Below are 25,895 nucleotides of genomic sequence, written 5' to 3'. Positions count from 1 at the left end.
GTTAACTGTTGATGATGGTAGTCATAATGTTCATCATTCCTTCATCTTTCGCAGGGCGTCTTCATCTTCTGGGATTCTCTGGCAATAGGCCTTTCCATGTTCATTCTTTCAGATTGTTTGACAAATGGCGTGACATGAAAGTTGCATTTGCAGTTGCAAAGCTGAATTTGGCAAAATGAGCACAGAATTTGGCAAAAACAACACCAAATTTCACAAAATATAGTATTGAATATGAAAAAAAAAAAAATTAAAAAATAATCCATAATCTGCCAAAAAAATAACACCGAATTTGGAAAAAACTGAATTTATACTTAAAGAAATGAATTTTGCAAATAATAACACAGAATTTCAAAAATATTAACAGCAAATAAGGAAAAAATAGCATCAAACTGTGAAAAAGAACACCAAATCAGAAAAAAAAATCACTGAATTTGGCAAAAGAATCACTGAGTGGAGGGGGTGTGGGGGTGGGGGGGGGGGGGGGGAGACTGAATCCAGAAAGATACAAACTTTCGCAAAAAAAAAAAAAAATTGACACTAAATGTGGCCAAAAATGAATATATATAGGAAAAATTTATCAATGAATTTGCCAAAGATATAATAATGAATTAGACAAAAAATAACAATGAATTTGCAGAAAAGTAAAAACAAATTCCGCAAGAAAACTGAATTTGGGGGAAAAAACACTAAATTGGCAACAAATTCCACTGAATTTGCCAAAAAGACAACAAATTCGGAAAAAAGGAAAGGAAAAATGAAAATAAAGAGACAGAAAAAATTCAGAAAAAACACTAAATTTGGCAAAAAATAACACCAAATTATTAACTTGATTGACCACTTGAGTAATTCCATGTTCACTTTCTCTTCTAAGATTGGACTACTTGCTTCTTGTGCTCAGCCCAGTACTTTTTATAACACCAAATATGACAAAATACAACACTAAATATGGCCAACAAATAGTAGTCCCTAGTAATGAAATGGTACAGCTCAGTGAAACTGGCAGCAATGAACTTAAGTGAAATCCTAAATGAGAAGTGCTGAGGTTAATCAATGAGAAAGAAAGAAATGCCTGGCAGACACAAGGGGATTCAACCAAGATATCAGAAGGCGTACAATACATCCAGCTGCAGCCTAAAATAGCATTATCCTCTTCATTTACTGACTGGAATAGGAGCATACTACTCATAACAACAATTACGCGCAAGCGCTTAAATCAGGGCAAATTTCCATTCCATCTCTTTCTTGTCACTTTACTGATCAAAGCAAAGAATCCACTTCCAACATCGGCTGCAGTGCTGATGTCAACCGAAAACAGTGCACTAGTTTTAAATGTAACGTTCAACTACTTAAATGTGTGTGACCTAACTATCTAGACAAACTGTGTACATATTGTGTGGATTTTTGTATTTTATGTTACGTATTCTCTTTTCTATTACTGTGGTATAATCACTTTATCAGTAGTTCATAGCTGAGACATGTATTAAACATTTATTCACACCCTAAATATTTTTATAAATAGTCAGATCACATGAAATAAATAAATGTGATGAATGGCTGCATGACAAGGGCCACATGCCAATTTTCTTTCATGCAAAGAAGAAGAAGATAATGTCCCTGAACTTGATAATACTGATATCAGTGACCTTGTGAGTCCTTACCTAGCCTTATTTATATGTAATGGGGATAATTTTTCAAAGGCTCCCTTTTTTCTTAAAAACTATAAATATATTTATTCACCACAGGGTGTGATAAATTAACTGTAACTGTCTTCAGTAGTTTTAGCAAATTTCTCTGATGAATTGTCCATCCTGTAGCATAGAAACTGTGTCTGCTATTAGTATTACATACTTGTTCCTCTCATCCAAAACTTTTTATGTCCATAATAACAGTTCTTAAGGTATCTCTTAAATTTACGACACTAATAATTATGCCTGTCATAAGGTGATGTAAGTCTGTTATTAATACTATAGCAATGTAAAGTAGCCTCTGTTTCATCTGTACCAAACAGGAGTTTCACTGCGCATAGGAGAGTGACTGATACAGCCATGTTTGGAATGTACATAAAGAAGGCTACAGGCCACTCTTGGGCAGCAGGTCTGCCACGATATGTGGCTGGAAGGGAGGTCAATGAGCACTAAGAAAGCTGAGTGATTATGAAATGTTCTACAAGCTTCATGGCCTATGTCAACCTCTTTTAGTGCAAAAGGCATTCAACGAGGGAAGTCCCCTTTGGAGGTCTACATGGTGAAGTATTGAGATACCATATGAAGTCACCAAGTCAGGTAGTGCTCTTGTTTATCAAGATTTTTTTAACCTCAAGAAAGTGAAAGGAGGGTAAAAGGGCCTGTAAGTAGGTCGTCTGCATATTAATGGTTAATGTTAGATCGTTAGTTTGTAATTTCAGCAATGGCCGGAGTATGCAGCCTCGCGAAGGAATGCGTAGTCATGTGGAGACACATGCTAAGATCTGAGCATGGTAGCTGTGGTAACTCAATGACTCACTCTCACAACAAATGGACATTTTTATCAGTGCTCATAGAGCCTCGGTCCACACCCATGAACACTTGTAATTGAGTTCGAGTGCTACGCCAAATGTTCTGAATTTATTTCAAGCACCAAATGATCTGAATTTAGTCCAAAAAAAAGAAGAAATCAGACCTGCATCCACGCAATTAAGTAATATCTCTAGCACACATTGAACTTTCATATTGTGAAAAAGTGTAACTTTACCTCTGCAGGTATTCAGATCAACAGTAGTTTGCATTCTTTCATCCTGGCACTGTGTATACAGCACAGGTAAGTGATACATGTACTTGGCTTAAAAGTAGTGAACTTTTTGATGTTGTATAGTTTTCACATATGCTAATAGCTAATTGGCTCCTTGATTAACTCGTGTTTCTCAATGTCATAGTATTTCCAAAACATACAGATGAGCCAAAGCTTCTTATGGAAAGTTAATGCTATTGTTTCATTATGTTGGAATGGTAAAAAGTCCCACCAGGCAGGTTCAATTCAAGTTTAGTTAAGTTTAATTGATTCCATTCTTTTGGTTACCTTTTAGTTGCATTCTGGCTAATGTTAACTATCTCTTGCCTTTTGAGCTCGATTTATTTTACAAGCACATTGGAAAGGCAGACACTTGAGACCACCAAGTTCCATATGCTTCCATAATTCATATGCTGAACACATTTGTGTGTTAGAGTGTTTCTCATTGAACCTTTGTCACATGGCAGGTGCTTTCAGTGACAATATAGGTACCCAGACACCATAGCATCTAAGTTGCTTGGCCATGACCCTGGCCAAAAATGTAAAGTTGTCCAAGTAGAAGTAAGGAATTGAGCCTTTATACAGTAGGTGTGACAGTTATTCAAAAGCACACTACATTCCAACCTGAGGCCTCTTGGTTGGTTGGTTGGGTTTCATTACAACTTATCCATCTGCCTATCCCATTGTAAGGCTTTTTAAACACTTTCCATAGAAGTAACACAAGCAGCTCTGGAAAGAGATCATTTCAGAAAAAATCCCAGTTTGGACAAACTTTATACAACTGGGGTGAGGATGGTACCACAGAGCTATCTGTTAACTGAGTGTTTTGTCTCAACTCCCATTCATCTCCTATCATGCCTTCCACTTATCACAGAAGCACACCTACTGTTTACAGTGCTATGGGTCTGGCAGCAGTCATCTGCCTCCAAGCTCAGGAACCCCAGGACACCACACCCCCATCCATTACTGGCTTGCTAACTGAAGTGTAAGTAACAACAAATAGCAGTCTCTTGCCATTGTTTCGCTAATGAGACGATTCCTCCCTCTTTTTTTTTAATTGTAAGCAGCGGTAGCATGCACAAAAGCAAGCCATGCTGCGAGCGGCGACAGGCCGTAAACACGCACTGTCAGAATGCCGCAAACAATGCATGACACAGTACAGTAATGCATTTTCAGTTTAGAGTGACATAAACACCTATATCAAAGCAAACGGCACTTATCAGATCAAAGCAAAATAAGCAATCGATTCAAACCAGACGAAGCACGTGAAAAAGGAAGGGTACCCGTATAAATACGGACGGAGCGCCTGACGCACAGCAATGGCTACCTGGTAAAGTTTAACTGCTAAGCTTACGACTCGAACCAAACTACTGTAGCTGTATCGTCATTCATTCAACCTAAATTGTCTCTCATGTTACAATGGACCAACTTTGTTTCGATTTGGAGATGCGGCCTAAAACTTTTCTCTCCCCTTGAATTTCGAGTCTCAAATTTCAGGTGCGGCTTAGACTCGGGAAATTTTTTTTTCCTTGATTTCGAGTCTCATTTTTCAGGTGCGGCTTAGATTTAAGTGCGGCTTAGATTCGAGTAAATACGGTATATAGTCAGGAATTAGACTTGTAGTACAGACACAGAAATAGTATTACAAGGGCTCAAGACCGTTGTTCACCAAATGTGCGCACAAACAAGTTGTAGTCCATTGGATGTTGCAGAGAAGGGATAGCCAGAAGAAGCATAGAGTTACTGTGGTGTGGGGAAACAGGAACAAACGACATAAGTACTGATATGGAGAAGAACCACACTAGAGGCTTTATGGGAAAGATTCCATTTAGGCTTCACCAAATCATACCTTCATAGCTTATGGCTGGTCATTGTGGATACATTTTCAAAACTACCACATCCAGTTAACATGCTTCACACAACCATAGGAGCCAAATAGCGGATTCTGACAACCACAATTGTTGCCTAGCGTAGTGAGTCACTGTGGTCCCTCAAGAGCCCATCAGTAAGGGCTGGATAGGATACTAACAAGGCAAACCTGGTATTCCTGATCTGGGGGCTGGTGAGTGCCACCAGTCCTCTAGCACTGTAATCACTTGGTACGCTTCAGCAAGCATTGTAGGGCATGAAAGTGGGGGAAGGGGGGGACACCCTCCCCACACACAACCTACTCCACCGTTTTTTAAAAAAAAAAATCCAGCACACTATCTTAATCGCAATACGTGATGTGCACCAATAGCACCGTGGGTGTTGGGCGAAGGAATCATTAATAGGCAACCTCGCGGTTATCAGACCTATTACAGGTGTATCAGGCTTTCAAAGTTACATGGTGCTGTGAGTGAATCAACATTCTTTCTCAGCTGATTGTGGGATTTTTACAGAGCTTTTAATTTAAAATTATGAGAACGGTTCATAGAGCATATTAACGATTTCCATTCAATCTCTTCCAGTTTAGCAACAGGAATGGTATTAAGCAGCCGATATCTGCACGCAAGGTCGAATATACAGCAGAAATTTTGGTGCAAACCTAAAAAGACAAATGCACTTGCTAATAAAACGATAGAGTTAGCTTCAATTCTGTATGGTATCTAACACCATGAGAGCAAAACAGTGGAAGGTACTAAAAGAGTAAGCGATATTTAAATTTTGACATATTCATGTGTCTGTCGAATCTACCGGTAATATATCAAGTAGCCCACCTCTGAATTGCTTCAATGTCCTCCTTTACTCTGACCTGATGGAGATCCCAAACACTTGAGCATTACTTAACAATGGGTGGCACTGTCATTCTTCATGCAGTCTCCTTTACAGATGAACCACACTCTCCCAAAATTCTTCCAATAAACCAAAGCTGACCATTTGCCTTCCATACCATCGTCCTTATGTGATCATTCCATTTCATATCGCTTTGCAACGTTACGCCCAGATATTTAATCAGTGTAACTGTTTCAAGCAATGCTATGTTCGAATGTTACAGGATTGTTTTTCCTATTCATCTGCATGAACTTATATTTTTCTACATTTAGAGCAAGCTGCTATTCATCATAGCAACTACAAATTTTGTCTAAGCCCTCTTGTATCCTTCTACAGACATTCAACGAAGACACCATCCCGTACACCACAGATATAGACTGGGACACTCAGATGTTTAGGACGGGTGGTAGGGACAGAGCATCGAGTGACATTATACTGAGTGCACTATCCGAAAATTACCTCGAGCAATTAAACAGAGAACCGACTCGTGGAGATAACATATTGGACCTACTGATAACAAACAGACCCGAACTTTTCGAATCTGTATGTACAGAGCAGGGAATCAGTGATCATAAGGCCGTTGCAGCATCCCTGAATATGGAAGTTAATAGGAATATAAAAAAAGGGAGGAAGGTTTATCTGTTTAGCAAGAGTAATAGAAGGCAGATTTCAGACTACCTAACAGATCAAAACGAAAATTTCTGTTCCGACACTGATAATGTTGAGTGTTTATGGAAAAAGTTCAAGGCAATCGTAAAATGCGTTTTAGACAGGTACGTGCCGAGTAAAACTGTGAGGGACGGGAAAAACCCACCGTGGTACAACAACAAAGTTAGGAAACTACTGCGAAAGCAAAGAGAGCTCCACTCCAAGTTTAAACGCAGCCAAAACCTCTCAGACAAACAGAAGCTAAACGATGTCAAAGTTAGTGTAAGGAGGGCTATGCGTGAAGCGTTCATTGAATTCGAAAGTAAAATTCTATGTACCGACTTGACAGAAAATCCTAGGAAGTTCTGGTCTTACGTTAAATCAGTAAGTGGCTCGAAACAGCATATCCAGACACTACGGGATAATGATGGCATTGAAACAGAGGATGACTCGCGTAAAGCTGAAATACTAAACACCTTTTTCCAAAGCTGTTTCACAGAGGAAGACCGCACTGCAGTTCCTTCTCTAAATCCTCGCACAAACGAAAAAATGGCTGACATCGAAATAAGTGTCCAAGGAATAGAAAAGCAACTGGAATCACTCAATAGAGGAAAGTCCACTGGACCTGACGGGATACCAATTCGATTCTACACAGAGTACGCGAAAGAACTAGCCCCCCTTCTAACAGCCGTGTACCGCAAGTCTCTAGAGGAACGGAGGGTTCCAAATGATTGGAAAAGAGCACAGATAGTCCCAGTCTTCAAGAAGGGTCGTCGAGCAGATGCGCAAAACTATAGACCTATATCTCTTACGTCGATCTCTTGTAGAATTTTAGAACATGTTTTTTGCTCGCGTATCATGTCATTTCTGGAAACCCAGAATCTACTATGTAGGAATCAACATGGATTCCGGAAACAGCGATCGTGTGAGACCCAACTCGCCTTATTTGTTCATGAGACCCAGAAAATATTAGATACAGGCTCCCAGGTAGATGCTATTTTTCTTGACTTCCGGAAGGCGTTCGATACAGTTCCGCACTGTCGCCTGATAAACAAAGTAAGAGCCTACGGAATATCAGACCAGCTGTGTGGCTGGATTGAAGAGTTTTTAGCAAACAGAACACAGCATGTTGTTATCAATGGAGAGACGTCTACAGACGTTAAAGTAACCTCTGGCGTGCCACAGGGGAGTGTTATGGGACCATTGCTTTTCACAATATATATAAATGACTTAGTAGATAGTGTCGGAAGTTCCATGCAGCTTTTCGCGGATGATGCTGTAGTATACAGAGAAGTTGCTGCATTAGAAAATTGTAGCGAAATACAGGAAGATCTGCAGCGGATAGGCACTTGGTGCAGGGAGTGGCAACTGACCCTTAACATAGACAAATGTAATGTATTGCGAATACATAGAAAGAAGGATCCTTTATTGTATGATTATATGATAGCGGAACAAACACTGGTAGCAGTTACTTCTGTAAAATATCTGGGAGTATGCGTACGGAACGATTTGAAGTGGAATGATCATATAAAACTAATTGTTGGTAAGGCGGGTACCAGGTTGAGATTCATTGGGAGAGTGCTTAGAAAATGTAGTCCATCAACAAAGGAGGTGGCTTACAAAACACTCGTTCGACCTATACTTGAGTATTGCTCATCAGTGTGGGATCCGTACCAGGTCGGGTTGACGGAGGAGATAGAGAAGATCCAAAGAAGAGCGGCGCGTTTCGTCACTGGGTTATTTGGTAACCGTGATAGCGTTACGGAGATGTTTAATAAACTCAAGTGGCAGACTCTGCAAGAGAGGCGCTCTGCATCGCGGTGTAGCTTGCTCGCCAGGTTTCGAGAGGGTGCGTTTCTGGATGAGGTATCGAATATATTGCTTCCCCCTACTTATACTTCCCGAGGAGATCACGAATGTAAAATTAGAGAGATTAGAGCGCGCACGGAGGCTTTCAGACAGTCGTTCTTCCCGCGAACCATACGCGACTGGAACAGGAAAGGGAGGTAATGACAGTGGCACGTAAAGTGCCCTCCGCCACACACCGTTGGGTGGCTTGCGGAGTATCAATGTAGATGTAGATGTAGATGTAGCTATCTGCAAACAGCCACTGATTGCTACTCACCCAGTCTGTCACATCATTTATGTATAGAATGAGTAAGAACAGTCCTATCACACTTCAATGGTGCACACCTGATAGCACCCTTGTCTCTGACGAACATTTGCCATCAAGGCATACTGATCTTCCTGGTCTTCAAGCCACTCACTCAGATATCTGCGAACCTAGTCTGCCAAGGGCAGCAGCAGTTGGATTGGGGTGCAGGGAAGGGGGGACGAGGAGAGGTGAGGGTGGCCACCTTGTCAAATGCTTTCCTAATATCTAGGAATCTGCTGCCCTTCATCCATGGTTCACAGGATATCACATGAGAAATGGGCAAGCTGAGTTTTGCACAAGTGATGCTTTCTAAAACCGTGCTGATTTATGGACAGAAACTTTTTGGGCTCAAGGAAATTCACCATATGTCAACTCAGAGTGTGTTCAAGAATTCTGCAGCAAACCTACATTAAGGATATTGGGCTGAAACTTTGCAGGTTCGTTCCTTTACCTTTCTTGTATACAGGAGTCACCTGCACTTTTTTCCAGTCACTTGGGGCTTTGTGCTGGGTGAGATTAGCAGTAAATGTCAGCTAAGTAAGGGAACAATGGTTTTGCAAATTTTCTGTACAACTGAATTAGGATTCCATCATGCCATGGTGACTTATTTGTTTTCAACTCCTTTCGTTGCTTCTCTACACCAGGGATGCTTATTATTACGTCACCCATGTAGAAGTCTATGCTACTATCAAACAACAATATGTTCATAGAATCCTCTGTCATAAATAATTTCTGAAACATGACATTTAAAACTTCAGTTTTCCTTTTGCTGTCTTCTACTGCCACATCTGACTTGTCAGGTAGTGACTCGATAGAAAACTTCAAGCCGCTTCTAATTTTTAAATAGGACCAGATTTTTCTTGGGCTCTCAATAAGCTCTTTTTCTAAGGTATGATGGTTGTAGCTGTATGCCAGTTGCCAGTTGTCATCTTTGTGTACCTTTTTTGAATCGAAATTGCAGCAGTCTCTGGTTCTGTAGCATTCTCCAAATTTTGTGATTAAACCAAGGTGGGCCTTTCCCATTATTTACCAACTAACTCGACACATACTTCTTCTGAGCGCGATTTACAATCTGTTTACACTTCGCCCTAAACCAAGGTGGGCCTTTCCCATTCTTTACCCACTAACTCGGCACATACTTCTCTTGAGCACAATTTACAATCTGTTTACACTTCACCCGTAATTTCTCATGTTCCACTGTAATGGAACTAAATACTGTCCATTCATTGTCTACACGGGATGCTAACAATCACTTATTTGTTATTTTCAGCAAAAGTACTCTCCTAGGCTATTTGACAGATTTATCAACTTTAGTAACCATCATCACTATTATGACATCTTGATCACAAACTCCTATTTCCATTCTAATACAGATGATAAGCTTGGCCTGTTTGTAGCTACAAGGTCTAAAATATTTCTATTGCATGTGGGCTCTCGAACTAGCTGCTTAAGACAGTTTCTGGAAAACTTGTTCAAAAGTAGTTCCAAGACTGGCTGTCTGTACCACTACCATGGCATCCATGGTTCACAGGATATCACATGAGAAATGGGCAAGCTAAAGTCACCTCAAACAACTACTGCATGCTCAGAATATTTCCGCACTACTGAGTGTAGACTTTCTTTGAATGATTCTGCAACTGTTACAGCAGAATCGGGTGGCCATTACAACATCCAACAATTAATTTGAGTTCACCTAGACCTGTTACACACGTACAGTCCACTTCAAAGACAAACTCAATTTCAACATCGATAGACACAATATTTTTGTCAACTGTAATGATACTCCTATGGCATCTGCTCTGTCTTGTCAATATACGTTCAATGCCCCACTAAATATTTCGGACCTTTCTACTTTGGGTTTCAGCCAGTTATCAGTTCTAAGAATAATCTGAGAACGACAGCTTTTCTGGAGGGCAGTATATTCAGGAACTTTGCCACGAATACTTCAACAATTTACTGTTTGAAAATTCTGACTGTCAAAGAGTCTTTACTTTGTATGCAGTTTGCTTTCACTCTGCATATCTACTGGCGAGCTTTCATCAGACCACAAACTATCATATAGCCTTCACGCTCACTCCACAACTACTCGGCTACTCAAATAGGTCCTTCATTTGTGTAGTGCAGCCCGCTGACCTATCAAGAGAAATCCTACAATAACAACTCCGCCCCCATAACGCGGCTCCAGCAGAAATCTGCAGCCAATATCTTCGCAGAATCAACAGACCCTTTGATTGAGAACCCCCATTCAGCTCCAAATCAAAGTACCCAATCAATTCTGGGAATGAAGCTAAAAGCATCAGCTCTACTTGTACAGTATGTGATGCCAGTTATATTAATCACTTCTGCCAGCTGGCCATAAAAACAGAGGATTACCTCAGAACTCAAACGACAGGCATCATTGGTGGCAATGTGAGGCATAGCTTGCAGCTGACTGCATCCTGATGGTCGATAGTTGGAGGAAGGGCTACCACATCTTGGACGAGGCTCCCTAGCAGACATGTTGAGTGAAAATTGCATTTCCTTAGGTCCTGAATGCTATTTTCCTTAATGGCTCAATAAGTTGCCTCACTTTGGAGTTCCCAATAATTAGCAAACCCTACCCTGCATGTGCCTGCTCAGGCCCTTCTGAAGGAACAGTCCTGTTCACTCATAGTGTCAACAGGCAAGGCCTGACAAGACAACCTTCACATTGATCCTCTGCCTCGAGCAATGCAAACATGTTACTATCCATCACTGACCCTGTGGTGGTTCCACTATGTCAGAAACACTGGAAGCTGCCTCAGCAGTACAGGCTGTAAGCAAAACGAGTGACACTTGAGCTGCCCTATGTGATGCACCAGGTTCTCTGCCACTGCTACACCCCGAGGCAGCAGCCTGAAGATAGCTGGGCAGGGTAGTAAGTGTCTTCAGCTGTTTGCAAATCACGGCTAACACTTCCTGCACCTGCACCTGCACACAACACACAAGCACCCTGTCCATACTAGTAGTACTACCTTAAGAATTAACAATTACAGCACACAGAGAAAGTTAACTACATAACTTCCTGTGCTGATGTGTGCCATCCCATCTCTCTTCCAGGAGCTTAGCAACAAGAATAGTATTATGCACCAGAAGTCTGTACCCAAGGTCAAATATATGGCAGAAAGTTTGGTGTAAACATTAAAAGAGAATGTGCTTGCTGACAAAATGACAGAGGTGGCTTCAATTCTGTAAAGGGTCTCACTCAATGGAATCAAAAAAGTGGAAGGTAACAAAAGAGCAAGAGCAAGTGATATCCATATTTTTACTTCTACTATCGTTCATGAAACGACATACCAAACAACCATGAGGTATTTGGCAGAAAGCACTGGTTGTTTAATGTAAAATCAGCAATTACTTTAAAAAAAATACTCACAGATGTTTAGTATAGAAGTTCTCTGCTGTGCAGTTCCCATTGTTGTGGATTGGAAATGTGCCATTATGAATACTTCCTACAGGGCAGGCTGCTACTGTTCTCCAAGAGAATTTGTAGTTACATGACACAACATCCTCGAAGACAGGTTCATTCTGAAATTAAATCATTTGCAATTCCCATTATTTTTATGAACATACACGGTACACTGAGATTCATAAATTTCATGCTGTATGGGGAAAAATTATTTTAATAACTAAGAAATGAACACTCATGAATACTGGTTCAATATAATGCACTCTGTTAAAATAAGTCTCAGTCATAAAACAAACCACCCACAATACAACTTAACCAGATGGTCTTCTGATAGCACAACAACATTACAAAGGAAATAATGTATTGAGCATTAGTAGCAAATAAAAACTGCTTACCACATGAGGGGGGAACCTCAGCACTTGTCTTTATCACTCCTACAATTACTCAACCAACCATGTTTCATGCATCTGCAGGCAGCCACAGGACAGAAGGTGTTTGGGAGCATTTTACTGTGAACTTTTGTTTCTCTCCAGCCAACAACTGTTATGCCGAAGGATTGTTCCCACAGCTTACGCTAAATAACTGGCTAATGTTCCAGGGCAAGAGTAGGTCACATGGTTGAGGGATGCTCACAAGAGATGCATTGTGATCATCGTCTACAACACACAGCCTACAGAAAACGTGGAAAAATGGTTATATGGGGTCCCAGTAGACAGGTAGGGAGTAGCGGGTCCAGAACCTATGCCCTTTCTGTAATCATCTCCTGACTTGACAATGTGCCTTCTTCCTGTACTCTCCCAATCCACTCTGCAACTCAGCTATGATGGCCCATTCAATCAGCTCATGGAGTATCCACCTCACCAGGTATGTCTTTGCATCAGAAGTTCAGAGTTACAGTATGCTTCTACTATTGCCTACTATTCCTCAAAAATACTCTCCTTGGATGCCTAAATCTTTGTTTTATCCCTTGGCTCCTGTACAACTGGTGTAAGGCAGTGGGGTCTGACCTACCATACAGTTCACTCATTTATATCTTCACAACTGAAAACTGTAGTATGCACGTTGTTGAGTTTTGGGGCATAGAAGATGGCTGCAGGCGTGCCAGCTGCCACTGCACTTTCTGCCGCATTGTGGCGCAAAGTCCAGCCTGGACTACTGTCACAGCCAACATCACCTGGAGTCATCCTGTCACTGTCAGTAATGACGCCCAGGTTTGCATGGCTTGAGAGTCATGCCATGGGTCCATCTCGAAATTGAGTGAGGTTGCATGCCATATGCGTATGCACGTGAGAGTGTGCTGTTTGCGAGCAGCACCTACTGCAATGAGTTCATGATTGAACTACCGTATTCACTCGAAACTAAGCCGCACTTTTTTTCCGGTTTTTGTAATCCAAAAAAACGCCTGCGGCTTAGAATCGAGTGCAAAGCAAACGGAAGTTCTGAAAAATGTTGGTAGGTGCCGCCACAACTAACTTCTGCCGTCGAATATATGTAGCGCTACACAGGTATGCTTTGTAGGCACAAAGATAATTAGTTGCGCCAAAACCTCTGCGTCAGTAAATAAATTAAAAAAAAAAAAGGTGGAAGACGAGCTTTTTTTTTTTTTCTCCGCCCCGAGTTTCGACCACTGCATTTTCATACATTATCCAACGAAGTAAATACAAATTCCGTATTGTTCATCTTCGAATGTAGCAGAATTTCTATGTACTACGAAAATCCGACTGGCAAGACTGTTTGGTATGTTTGTCAATATGGCCAACTCTACGTTCTGAATTTTTTCCTACCTGTGAGAAGAGATGGTTGCTAATGGGAACCTGATGAAATGTGAATCACATGCAGTATTCTCTTCACCATACGAATAATACGAATCTACACATTTTGCCATGTATTCTTTCGTGTTTGCTGCTATCTCATTTAAATGCTGTCTGCCTAATTAACTATGAAACTAGAGCGAATCAACAGCAAACGCGGAGGAATATACATATTGTGTCATGTTTATATTCGTAGCCTATATTCTTATGCCTAATAGTGATACAGTCAGAAATGAAGCACGGCAATTGACTAGATTTTTAAATTTAAGATGACTCTAATTTCTGTGCAGAATTTGATGTACTAAAGAAGCGGCCGCAAAGATTTTCAAACGGAGAAAAATTTTCGCCTAACTCTCGTTCAGAACATGTTCTATCATACACAGTGTATTATTTGGTTCTTGTTGATCATTATCAAAGAAAGCAGCAGTGTAAGTAAAAACAAATAGTAGTCTCTTGCCATTGTTTCGCTAATGAGACGATTCCTCTCTCTTTTTTTTTTTTAATTGTAAGCGGCGGTAGCGTGCACAAAAGCAAGCCCTGCCGCGAGCGGCGACAGGCCGTAAACAGGCACTATCAGAATGCGATAAACAATGCATGACACAGTACAGTAATGCATTTTCAGCTTAGAGTGACGTAAATACCTATAACAAAGAGAACGGCACTTATCAGATCAAAGCAAAATAAGCAATCGATTCAAACCAGACGAAGCACGTGAAAAAGGAAGACTACTCGTATAAATACGGACGGAGCGCCTGACGCATGACAATGGCTACCTGGTAAAGCTTAACTGCTAAGCTTACGACTCGAACCAAACTACTGTAGCTGTATCGTCATTCATTCGACCTAAATTGTGTATCATATTACAATGGACCAACTTTGTTTCGAATTGGAGGTGCGGCCTAAGACTTTTCTCTCCCCTTGAATTTCGAGTCCCAAATTTCACGTGTGGCTTAGATTTGTGAATTTTTTTTTCCCATGGTTTCGAGTCTCATTTTTCAGGTGCGGCTTAGATTCGAGTAAATACGGTATGTATTGTCAATGTGTCCCTCATGCACCACACAGAACGCAAGAGCTGCTTGCCCCAATCTGGTGCTGTCACACCCAACATTTTGTAGCTGACTTTGTAGCCACACTACAAGTCTGTCTGCCAGTTTAGCCCAAGAACAACACTGGCATCCACACCTTGCTGCAGCCATACTACTGACGTTGCTGTCTTGCTGCCACACTGCCTGCTTATTGGACAGGTTGTCCAAGCCACGCTTTTGCCTTTGCTCATGCTGCAGCCGTCCTGTCACTAGAGGTGCCTTTTAAAGGGCTGTGTTACTTTGCAACAATCCACAGATGTGCAGCCTTCTTGCCACCCATTCATCAGCACAGCGGAGTGCTGCATGCCTTCCTGCTCCATTTGAGTGTCCTGGCCTTGACAATGGGGCAACTGTTCCCCGTTGTCATTTCGGCCAGCCATTGCTGTCGGGTGAATACTGCCTCCATGCAGATGCCGCATGCTTGCAGCCCTCAGTTACCCACATACACTGTTGCTATTGCCGTCCCCACAGTTTCGCACAGTACAGCACTTCACTTCATGCTATTTCTGTCACAGCTACTGGAAGTGTTGCCCGAGGGCTTATAGTTGAAAAATTAGTGGAGAATGCCACCTCCAGAACAGACTTTTTGCATTATGGAAGCTTTTCATCTCATTTCCTAATTCTGGCTCCCATTTGGGGTAACAAAATACTACCATTTATCAAAAATCGAAGTACACAGTGGAGATATGTAGTAGTAAAGATCCTGTTAAGATTTTGCGAGAGCACACTGATACAATGGAACACAAAATTTTGACTTAGAGGATAATTTAGCACAGGTCCAGGTTAAACGTTCAGGCTACCACTGAGGAGCCTAGAGAAACTAGAAATAGCACAGTTCCCCCCCATAGTCTAACACAGCAGCACACATAAAGTTGTCATGCAACGCACATATTTATGTAAAATCAGTAGATACACTGAAGAATACAGGAATGTTTGACATTCTGGTGAAGGAGTTAACAGAGAGGTATGCAGATAAGAGAAGTGTAAGTTATTACAGAAATAAACTGTCCACCATAAAGCAAAAACATGAGGATATTTGGAGGAGACAGAGTTTGTATGATCTTGTGTTGTGCCTATACCCTGGGGAGAGAAGCAACATGTAATGATGATGTTGTTGTGGTCTTCAGTCCTGAGACTGGTTTGTAGCAGCTCTCCATGCTACTCTATCCTGTGCAAGCTTCTTCATCTCCCAGTACCTACTGCAACCTACATCCTTCTGAATTTGCTTAGTGTATTCACCTCTTGGTCTCTCTCTACGATTTTTACCCTCCACGCTGCCCTCCAGTACTAAATTGATGATCCCTTGATGCCTCAGAACATGTCCTACCAACCGATCCCTTCTTCTGGTCAAGTTGTGCCACAAACTTCTCTTCTCCCCAATCCTATTCAATACTTCCTCATTAGTTATGTGATCTACCCATCTAATCTTCAGCATTCTTCTGTAGCACCACATTTCGAAAGCTTCTATTCTCTTCTTGTACAAACTACTTATCGTCCATGTTTCACTTCCATACATGGCTACACTCCATACAAATACTTTCAGAAATGACTTCCTGACACTTAAATCTATACTCGATGTTAACAAATTTCTCTTCTTCAGAAACGCTTTCCTTGCAATTGCCAGTCTACATTTTATATCTTCTCTACTTTGACCATCATCAGTTATTTTGCTCCCCAAATAGCAAAACTCCTTTACTACTTTAAGTGTCTCATTTCCTAATCTAATTCCCTCAGCATCACCCAACTTAATTCGACTACATTCCATTATCCTCGTTTTGTTTTTGTTGATGTTCATCTTATATCCTCCTTTCAAGACACTGTCCATTCCATTCAACTGCTCTTCCAAGTCCTTTGCTGTCTCTGACAGAATTACAATGTCATCAGCGAACCTCAAAGTTTTCATTTCTTCTCCACAGATTTTAATACCTACTCCGAATTTTTCTTTTGTTTCCTTTACTGCTTGCTCAATATACAGATTGAACATCGGGGAGAGGCTACAACCCTGTCTTACTCCCTTCCCAACCACTGCTTCCCTTTCATGTCCCTCGACTCTTATAACTGCCATCTGGTTTCTGTACAAATTGTAAATAGCCTTTCGCTCACTGTATTTCACCCCTGCCACCTTTAGATTTTGAAAGAGAGTATTCCAGTCAACATTGTCAAAAGCTTTCTCTAAGTCTACAAATGCTAGAAATGTAGGTTTGCCTTTCCTTAATCTTTCTTCTAAGATAAGTCGTAAGGTCAGTATTGCCTCACTTGTTCCAGTGTTCCTACGGAATCCAAACTGATCTTCCCCGACGTTGGCTTCTACTAGTTTTTCCATTCGTCTGTAAAGAATTCGTGTTAGTATTTTGCAGCTGTGACTTATTAAACTGATAGTTCGGTAATTTTCGCATCTGTCAACACCTGCTTTCTTTGCGATTGGAATCATCACATTCTTCTTGAAGTCTGAGGGTATTTTGCCTGTTTCATACATCTTGCTCACCAGATGGTAGAGTTTTGTCAGGACTGGCTCTCCCAAGGCCGTCAGTAGTTTTAATGGAATGTTGTCTACTCCAGGAGCTTTGTTGTGACTCAGGTCTTTCAGTGCCCTGTCAAACTCTTCACACAGTATCCTATCTCCCATTTCATCTTCATCTACATCCTCTTCCATTTCCATAATATTGTCCTCAAGTACATCGCCCTTGTATAGACCCTCTATATACTCCTTCCACCTTTCTGCTTTTCCTTCTTTGCTTAGAACTGGGTTTCCATCTGAGCTCTTGATATTCATACAAGTGGCTCTCTTTTCTCCAAAGTTCTCTTTAATTTTCCTGTAGGCAGTATCTACCTTACACCTAGTGAGATAAGCCTCTACATCCTTACATTTGTCCTCTAGCCGTCCCTGCTTAGCCATTTTGCACTTCCTGTCGATCTCATTTTTGTATTCCTTTTTGCCTGCTTCATTTACTGCATTTTTATATTTTCTCCTTTCATCAATTAAATTCAATATTTCTTCTTTTACCCAAGGATTTCTACTAACCCTCGTCTTTTTACCTACTTGATCCTCTGTTGCCTTCACTACTTCATCCCTCAAAGCTACCCATTCTTCTTCTACTGTATTTCTTTACCCCATTCCTGTCAATTGTTTCCTTATGCTCTCCCTGAAACTCTGTACAACCTCTGGTTCTTTCAGTTTATCCAGGTCCCATCTCCTTAAATTCCCACCTTTTTTCAGTTTCTTCAGTTTTAATCTACAGGTCATAACCAATAGATTGTGGTCAGAGTCCACATCTGCCCCTGGAAACATCTTACAATTTAAAACCTGGTTCCTAAATCTCTGTCTTACCATTATATAATCTATCTGATACCTTTTAGTATCTCCAGGGTTCTTCCATGTATACAACCTTCTTTCATGATTCTTAAACCAAGTGTTAGCTATGATTATGTTGTGCTCTGTGCAAAATTCTACCAGGCAGCTTCCTCTTTCATTTCTTAGCCCCAATCCATATTCACCTACTACGTTTCCTTCTCTCGCTTTTCCTACACTCGAATTCCAGTCACCCATGACTATTAAATTTTCGTCTCCCTTCACTACCTGAATAATTTCTTTTATTTCATCATACATTTCTTCAATTTCTTCGTCATCTGCAGAGCTAGTTGGCATATAAACTTGTACTACTGTAGTAGGTGTGGACTTCGTATCTATCTTGGCCACTATAATGCGTTCACTATGCTGTTTGTAGTAGCGTACGCGCATTCCTATTTTCCTATTCATTATTAAACCTACTCCTGCATTACCCCTATTTGATTTTGTGTTTATAGCCCTGTAGTCACCTGACCAGCAGTCTTGTTCCTCCTGCCACCGAACTTCACTAATTCCCACTATATCGAACTTTAACCTATCCATTTCCCTTTTTAAATTTTCTAACCTACCTGCCCGATTAAGGGATCTGACATTCCACGCTCTGATCCATAGAACGCCAGTTTTCTTTCTCCTGATAACGACATCCTCTTGAGTAGTCCCGGCCCGGAGATCCGAATGGGGGACTAGTTTACCTCCGGAATATTTTACCCAAGAGGACGCCATCATCATTTAATCATACAGTAAAGCTGCATGCCCTCGGGAAAAATTAGGGCAGTAGTTTCCCCTTGCTTTCAGCCATTCGCAGTACCAGCACAGCAAGGCCGTTTTGGTTATTGTTACAAGGCCAGATCAGTCAATCATCCACACTGTTGCCCTTGCAACTACTGAAAAGGCTGCTGCTCCTCTTCAGAAACCACACGTTTGTCTGGCCTCTCAACAGATACCCCTCCATTGTGGTTGCACCTACGGTACGGCTATCTGTATCGCTGAGGCACGCATGCTTCCCCACCAATGGCAAGGTCCATGGTTCATGTAATGATATCTTGCTCAAAGAGGCAGAAGCATGGGCCATTGATGTACGTATCCATACATGTTATAAACCTGAAAATCAGAGGTGAAATCAAAGTTGCATATCAAACTTCCTGGCAGATCAAAACTGTGTGCCCGACCGAGACTCGAACTCGGGACCCCCGCCCCTCGCGGGCAAGTGTTCTACCAACTGAGCTACCGAAGCACGACTCACGCCCGGTTCTCACAGCTTTACTTCTGCCAGTACCTCGTCTCCTACCTTCCAAACTTTGCAGAAGCTCTCCTGCGAACCTTGCAGAACTAGCACTCCTGAAAGAAAGGATATACCGGAGACATGGCTTAGCCACAGCCTGGGGGATGTTTCCAGAATGAGACTTTCACTCTGCAGCGGAGTGTGCGCTGATATGAAACTTCCTGGCAGATCAAAACTGTGTGCCCGACCGAGACTCGAACTCGGGACCCCCGCCCCTCGCGGGCAAGTGCTCTACCAACTGAGCTACCGAAGCACGACTCACGCCCGGTACTCACAGCTTTACTTCTGCCAGTACCTCGTCTCCTACCTTCCAAACTTTGCAGAAGCTCTCCTACGAACCTTGCAGAACTAGCACTCCTGAAAGAAAGGATATACCGGAGACATGGCTTAGCCACAGCCTGGGGGATGTTTCCAGAATGAGACTTTCACTCTGCAGCGGAGTGTGCGCTGATATGAAACTTCCTGGCAGATCAAAACTGTGTGCCCGACCGAGACTCGAACTCGGGACCCACGCCCCGTCGCGGGCAAGTGCTCTACCAACTGAGCTTCCGAAGCACGACTCACGCCCGGTACTCACAGCTTTACTTCTGCCAGTACCTCGTCTCCTACCTTCCAAACTTTGCAGAAGCTCTCCTGCGAACCTTGCAGAACTAGCACTCCTGAAAGAAAGGATATAGCGGAGACATGGCTTAGCCACAGCCTGGGGGATGTTTCCAGAATGAGACTTTCACTCTGCAGCGGAGTGTGCGCTGATATGAAACTTCCTGGCAGATCAAAACTGTGTGCCCGACCGAGACTCGAACTCAGGACCCCCGCCCCTCGCGGGCAAGTGCTCTACCAACTGAGCTACCGAAGCACGACTCACGCCCGGTACTCACAGCTTTACTTCTGCCAGTACCTCGTCTCCTACCTTCCAAACTTTGCAGAAGCTTGCAGAACTAGCACTCCTGAAAGAAAGGATATAGCGGAGACATGGCTTAGCCACAGCCTGGGGGATGTTTCCAGAATGAGACTTTCACTCTGCAGCGGAGTGTGCGCTGATATGAAACTTCCTGGCAGATCAAAACTGTGTTTGGAAGGTAGGAGACGAGGTACTGGCAGAAGTAAAGCTGTGAGTACCGGGCGTGAGTCGTGCTTCGGTAGCTCAGTTGGTAGAGCACTTGCCCGCGAGGGGCGGGGGTCCCGAGTTCGAGTCTCGGTCGGGCACACAGTTTTGATCTGCCAGGAAGTTTCATATCAGCGCACACTCCGCTGCAGAGTGAAAGTCTCATTCTGGAAACATCCCCCAGGCTGTGGCTAAGCCATGTCTCCGCTATATCCTTTCTTTCAGGAGTGCTAGTTCTGCAAGGTTCGCAGGAGAGCTTCTGCAAAGTTTGGAAGGTAGGAGACGAGGTACTGGCAGAAGTAAAGCTGTGAGTACCGGGCGTGAGTCGTGCTTCGGTAGCTCAGTTGGTAGAGCACTTGCCCGCGAGGGGCGGGGGTCCCGAGTTCGAGTCTCGGTCGGGCACACAGTTTTGATCTGCCAGGAAGTTTCATATCAGCGCACACTCCGCTGCAGAGTGAAAGTCTCATTCTGTCTAAAGTTGCATATCTTTCATCTTTTCATGAGGCAGTCTGTCTTGCTACTGTGTGCAAGAAGCCGGATGATTTGTTTCAACCCCCACATGCAATAATGAACCTTTCCGTGTATTCAAAATGACACCAATTTCAGATGACATGGACAATTGGCTCATACCACCAACATATGACGTGCCCTCATTGTCCTAATTGCCGGGAGATTGGTCATCTATGTATTTATTGCCCCCAGGTATTGGGCAAATCAAACCACCGCCAAGGTGGATTTCTGAAATTTAGGGTCAATGGAAGACCTAACCAGGAAAACGACAGATGGGCAGTAGTAGCCCTCTGCGGCTCATAAGGACAGACAATCCCATCAATTTTTGTGGCTTGGAAAAGGTGGGAAACATTGTTTTCGGAAGGAGAGTAAGAATTTTGGTTGATACAGGAGTTCAAGTGAGCACTGTATTTTTACCTCTTGGCAATAAGCAGGCATTAAAGCCACCTCGCTGCAGTATTGGTGGTTTACGGATGGAATTAATAAAGTCTATTGGAACTGCCCTGCTGAACTAACAATCAATGAAAGAAATTATGAGTTTAAGAGTGAAGCATTAAAGAAATGAGAACAAGATTTTGATGTTGTCCAGGGGAACGATTTGCTACACCATTTTCTGGGTGTCATTGACAGAGTGCAAACTGCTCAATGTTGAGATGCAATTTACCAATTTGGTGGTGAAACACTGAACAGGCATGAGGAACTCTGGGGAAGAGGCCTATTCATCTAGATTCTGATGAACCGCATATCTGCCAATAACCCTGTAAGCATATGTGATGGTATCAGAAGAGTTCTCTGGATGATGGCCAAAATTTTAGATTCTAATGGAACAAACTTTTGGACTGACCCATACACCCAAAATGGAGTTCTAGGCAGACTTCACATTCATGTTAAGGTGGCCTTTCAAGGCTGAGACTGTGAATGGGAAAATGTGTGTGCCGGTTTGCCTAAATAATTTCAGTATGAGACTTCATAATGCCCTGTGGGACTTTACTGGCCAGTATATAGGAGATATCTAATTATGAGAATTTTTCAAGAGGGTAGAAAACAGAAGTCACCGCACATGAGGGAAGTTTACTCAATCATGAAATCCCTTAGAAATTGCTTACAGGAAAAACTGTCACATTTGTCAGAATCTGAACAAAGTCTTTTGTATCCAGTACTAGAAAGAGTTTGCAGGGCTGTTTGAGGGGAGGTAGTATTTGCTGGCCACAGGCCTAACATACCATAAAGTTCCAACCAGGAATGCTGGACTAATAACTCCAAAACCCTATCTAATTCTGTACCACTTTCAGTTCGTTGTGTAAGAAAATATTCAGCAACAGCTCAATGCTGGAATTATTCAACCTTCATCCAAGCCCTAGGCCTACAGTAATTGTGGACAACAAGTGTGTTAATGGTGAGGAATCCTATCACTTTTGGCTCATGTAGATGAAACATTGCCTACGTTAGGGTACTGTTAATACACTCCTGGAAATGGAAAAAAGAACACATTGACACCGGTGTGTCAGACCCACCATACTTGCTCCGGACACTGCGAGAGGGCTGTACAAGCAATGATCACACGCACGGCACAGCGGACACACCAGGAACCGTGGTGTTGGCCGTCGAATGGCGCTAGCTGCGCAGCATTTGTGCACCGCCGCCGTCAGTGTCAGCCAGTTTGCCGTGGCATACGGAGCTCCATCGCAGTCTTTAACACTGGTAGCATGCTGCGACAGCGTGGACGTGAACCGTATGTGCAGTTGACGGACTTTGAGCGAGGGCGTATAGTGGGCATGCGGGAGGCCGGGTGGACTTACCGCCGAATTGCTCAACACGTGGGGCGTGAGGTCTCCACAGTACATCGATGTTGTCGCCAGTGGTCGGCGGAAGGTGCACGTGCCAGTCGACCTGGGACCAGACCGCAGCGACGCACGGGTGCACGCCAAGACCGTAGGATCCTACGCAGTGCCGTAGGGGACCGCACCGCCACTTCCCAGCAAATTAGGGACACTGTTGCTCCTGGGGTATCGGCGAGGACCATTCGCAACCGTCTCCATGAAGCTGGGCTACGGTCCCGCACACCGTTAGGCCGTCTTCCGCTCACGCCCCAACATCGTGCAGCCCGCCTCCAGTGGTGTCGCGACAGGCGTGAATGGAGGGACGAATGGAGACGTGTCGTCTTCAGCGATGAGAGTCGCTTCTGCCTTGGTGCCAATGATGGTCGTATGCGTGTTTGGCACCGTGCAGGTGAGCACCACAATCAGGACTGCATACGACCGAGGCACACAGGGCCAACACCCGGCATCATGGTGTGGGGAGCGATCTCCTACACTGGCCGTACACCACTGGTGATCGTCGAGGGGACACTGAATAGTGCACGGTACATCCAAACCGTCATCGAACCCATCGTTCTGCCATTCCTAGACCGGCAAGGGAACTTGCTGTTCCAACAGGACAATGCACGTCCGCATGTATCCCGTGCCACCCAACGTGCTCTAGAAGGTGTAAGTCAACTACCCTGGCCAGCAAGATCTCCGGATCTGTCCCCCATTGAGCATGTTTGGGACTGGATGAAGTGTCGTCTCACGCGGTCTGCACGTCCAGCACGAACGCTGGTCCAACTGAGGCGCCAGGTGGAAATAGCATGGCAAGCCGTTCCACAGGACTACATCCAGCATCTCTACGATCGTCTCCATGGGAGAATAGCAGCCTGCATTGCTGCGAAAGGTGGATATACACTGTACTAGTGCCGACATTGTGCATGCTCTGTTGCCTGTGTCTATGTGCCTGTGGTTCTGTCAGTGTGATCATGTGATGTATCTGACCCCAGGAATGTGTCAATAAAGTTTCCCCTTCCTGGGACAATGAATTCACGGTGTTCTTATTTCAATTTCCAGGAGTGTATTTTAAAAGGTGTACAACTTTGCTTCCGCTGTTTTTCCCCAACATTTGAGGATTTAATGAAACAAATTGGTTACACATGTATCATTAAAAGTATTTTCCATCGCTGGCCACTACTTTCTCTCATCTTTCAGGCGGTGTGTGTACGAATCCCTCGTCAAAAAAATTGTTCATCTTTTGAAGTGATCCACGAATCGATCCAATTTGTGACTTCTTCATGAGATTGGAAGTGTTGGTCAGCCAGGCCATGCGCCATTGATCTAAACAATGTCTGGAGAATACGGTGGGTGGGGTAAGACTTCTCATTTTAATGTTTCCAAGTGCGTTTTGACCTCTTTGGCGACATGGGATCAAGCATTGCCATGCTGCAAAATCACGTTATCATGCCTCTTGCTGGATTGTGGCCATTTGTCTTTTAGTGCCCTGCTTAAACACATTAATTGCATTTGATAATGAGCACCTGTGATTGTTTCACCTGGTTTTAACACCTCATAGTACACGACACCGAGCTGGTCCCACCATCTTGGAGACGCGAATATTCAGTTTGGCTGTCGACATGGAAGCATAGCTGGGATATCCCCATGATTTTTTGCGTTTAGGGTTATCGTAATGAACCCATTTTTCGCCCCCGGTCACAACGTGATGCAGAAATCCCTTCAATTTTTGCCTTTGAAGCAACTGTTCACAAACACACAAATGCCATTCAACGTCTCGGTTTCAGCTCACACGGGACCCAAGTTCCTTCTTTCTGAATCATGCCCACAGCCTTGAGACGTTTTGAAATGGCTTGCTGTGTCACTCACACTAATCATGCCAATTATTATTGAGTTTGATGGAAGTCTTCACTCAGAAATGTCTCCAATTCTGCATCTTTGAAAACGTTCTCTCTTCCACCATATACCGGTCTACGACGGTAAAATTACCATTCCTGAAGAGTTGAAACCACTCACGACATATTCTTTCACTAATAGCGTCCTTACCATACACACTTGAGAGCATTCGATGAGACTCAGCTGCTGTTTTCTTCATACTGAAACAAACAAAACAGTAACACCACTCGCAAATGATGATAATTAGGCTCGTAAACTGACACTTTCAATCAAGAACAACTTTATGATGCAGACATAAATTGACTAATGTTTGAATGAGGTTATGCTGAGTGAGGTCCAAGCTAACTGCCTGACATCTGCAACCCGTTTCTTTTGACCGCTACTTACCGTTGTCACCACCTATTGGCAAACGGCGGAAGCAAAGTTGTACACTTTGAACTGCTATGGATATGGAAGTGGGTTATCGTCAATTTCTACTGTGCCCCACGAGAGGCTGAAGACCACTCCTGTAGTGTCATCTGGGTTGTATGAATTCCTTAGAATGCCTTTTGGCTTAGTAAATGTGCCCACGACATTTCAGCAGTTTGCAGATTCGTTGTTATAAGGATTGAAACCCACTCTGTGTTTGGTTTATTTAGAGGACATTATTGTCTTCTCACGTACAATCAAAGAACATGCCAAACAGCTAACAAGGGGAACATTTGAGTTTGAAATTGGAGAAATGTTATTCAGCAGAATTATGATTCAGTACCTGAGTCTTATTATTAATTTGGCTAGGGTGAAACCAGATACAAAACTTACAGAAGCAGTAGACAATTTTCCTGTACTCACTAATATGAAGGAATTGCACAGCTTTCTTCATCTCATGACTTACTGTCATTGTTTTGTCAATGACTATGCTATAATGGCTAAACCACGGACAAATTTTTCTCAAAAAAGGGGTACCTTTGAGTGGATTACAGAGTGTGAGACAGCCATGAGTCACATTAAAGATGTTTTTATGAGTTCTCCTCTGCTAATATGCCCAGATTTTGAAAAACCATTCATATTATCTTGTGATGCATCCGATTTTGGTATTTGTTGTGTTCTTAGTGAGGAACAAGGTGGTAATGAAAAACCCACTGGTTACGTATCTTGCCAACTTAACAAGGAAGAAATTCATTATAATGGAGAAAGAGTTATTAGCTCTGGTATTTATGGTACATAACTTCAAATGTTATCTGTATGGCAGGACGTTTACAGTAGTTACTGAATATACAGACCTTCTGCAGCTGCTAAATTTGAAGGACCTAT

The 25,895-nt window shown here is 42.8% G+C and overlaps 1 protein-coding gene across 2 annotated transcripts in view; it reads right to left on the bottom strand.

Annotated features, from left to right (window-relative positions):
- The window catches only part of LOC124711315 (cation-independent mannose-6-phosphate receptor), a 640,574-nt gene that overhangs the window by 407,800 nt on the left and 206,879 nt on the right, over nt 1-25,895 (bottom strand). For both annotated transcript variants that reach the window (XM_047241343.1, XM_047241335.1), the window contains exon 13: nt 11,718-11,869. In XM_047241343.1, the coding sequence (XP_047097299.1) occupies nt 11,718-11,869 (152 nt within the window). The remainder of the gene's footprint in view (nt 1-11,717; nt 11,870-25,895) is intronic.

The sequence above is a fragment of the Schistocerca piceifrons genome, chromosome 1 (genome assembly GCF_021461385.2).
Source record: "Schistocerca piceifrons isolate TAMUIC-IGC-003096 chromosome 1, iqSchPice1.1, whole genome shotgun sequence".
Lineage (NCBI taxonomy): Eukaryota > Metazoa > Arthropoda > Insecta > Orthoptera > Acrididae > Schistocerca > Schistocerca piceifrons.
This window is presented reverse-complemented; position numbering and strand designations above follow the sequence as displayed.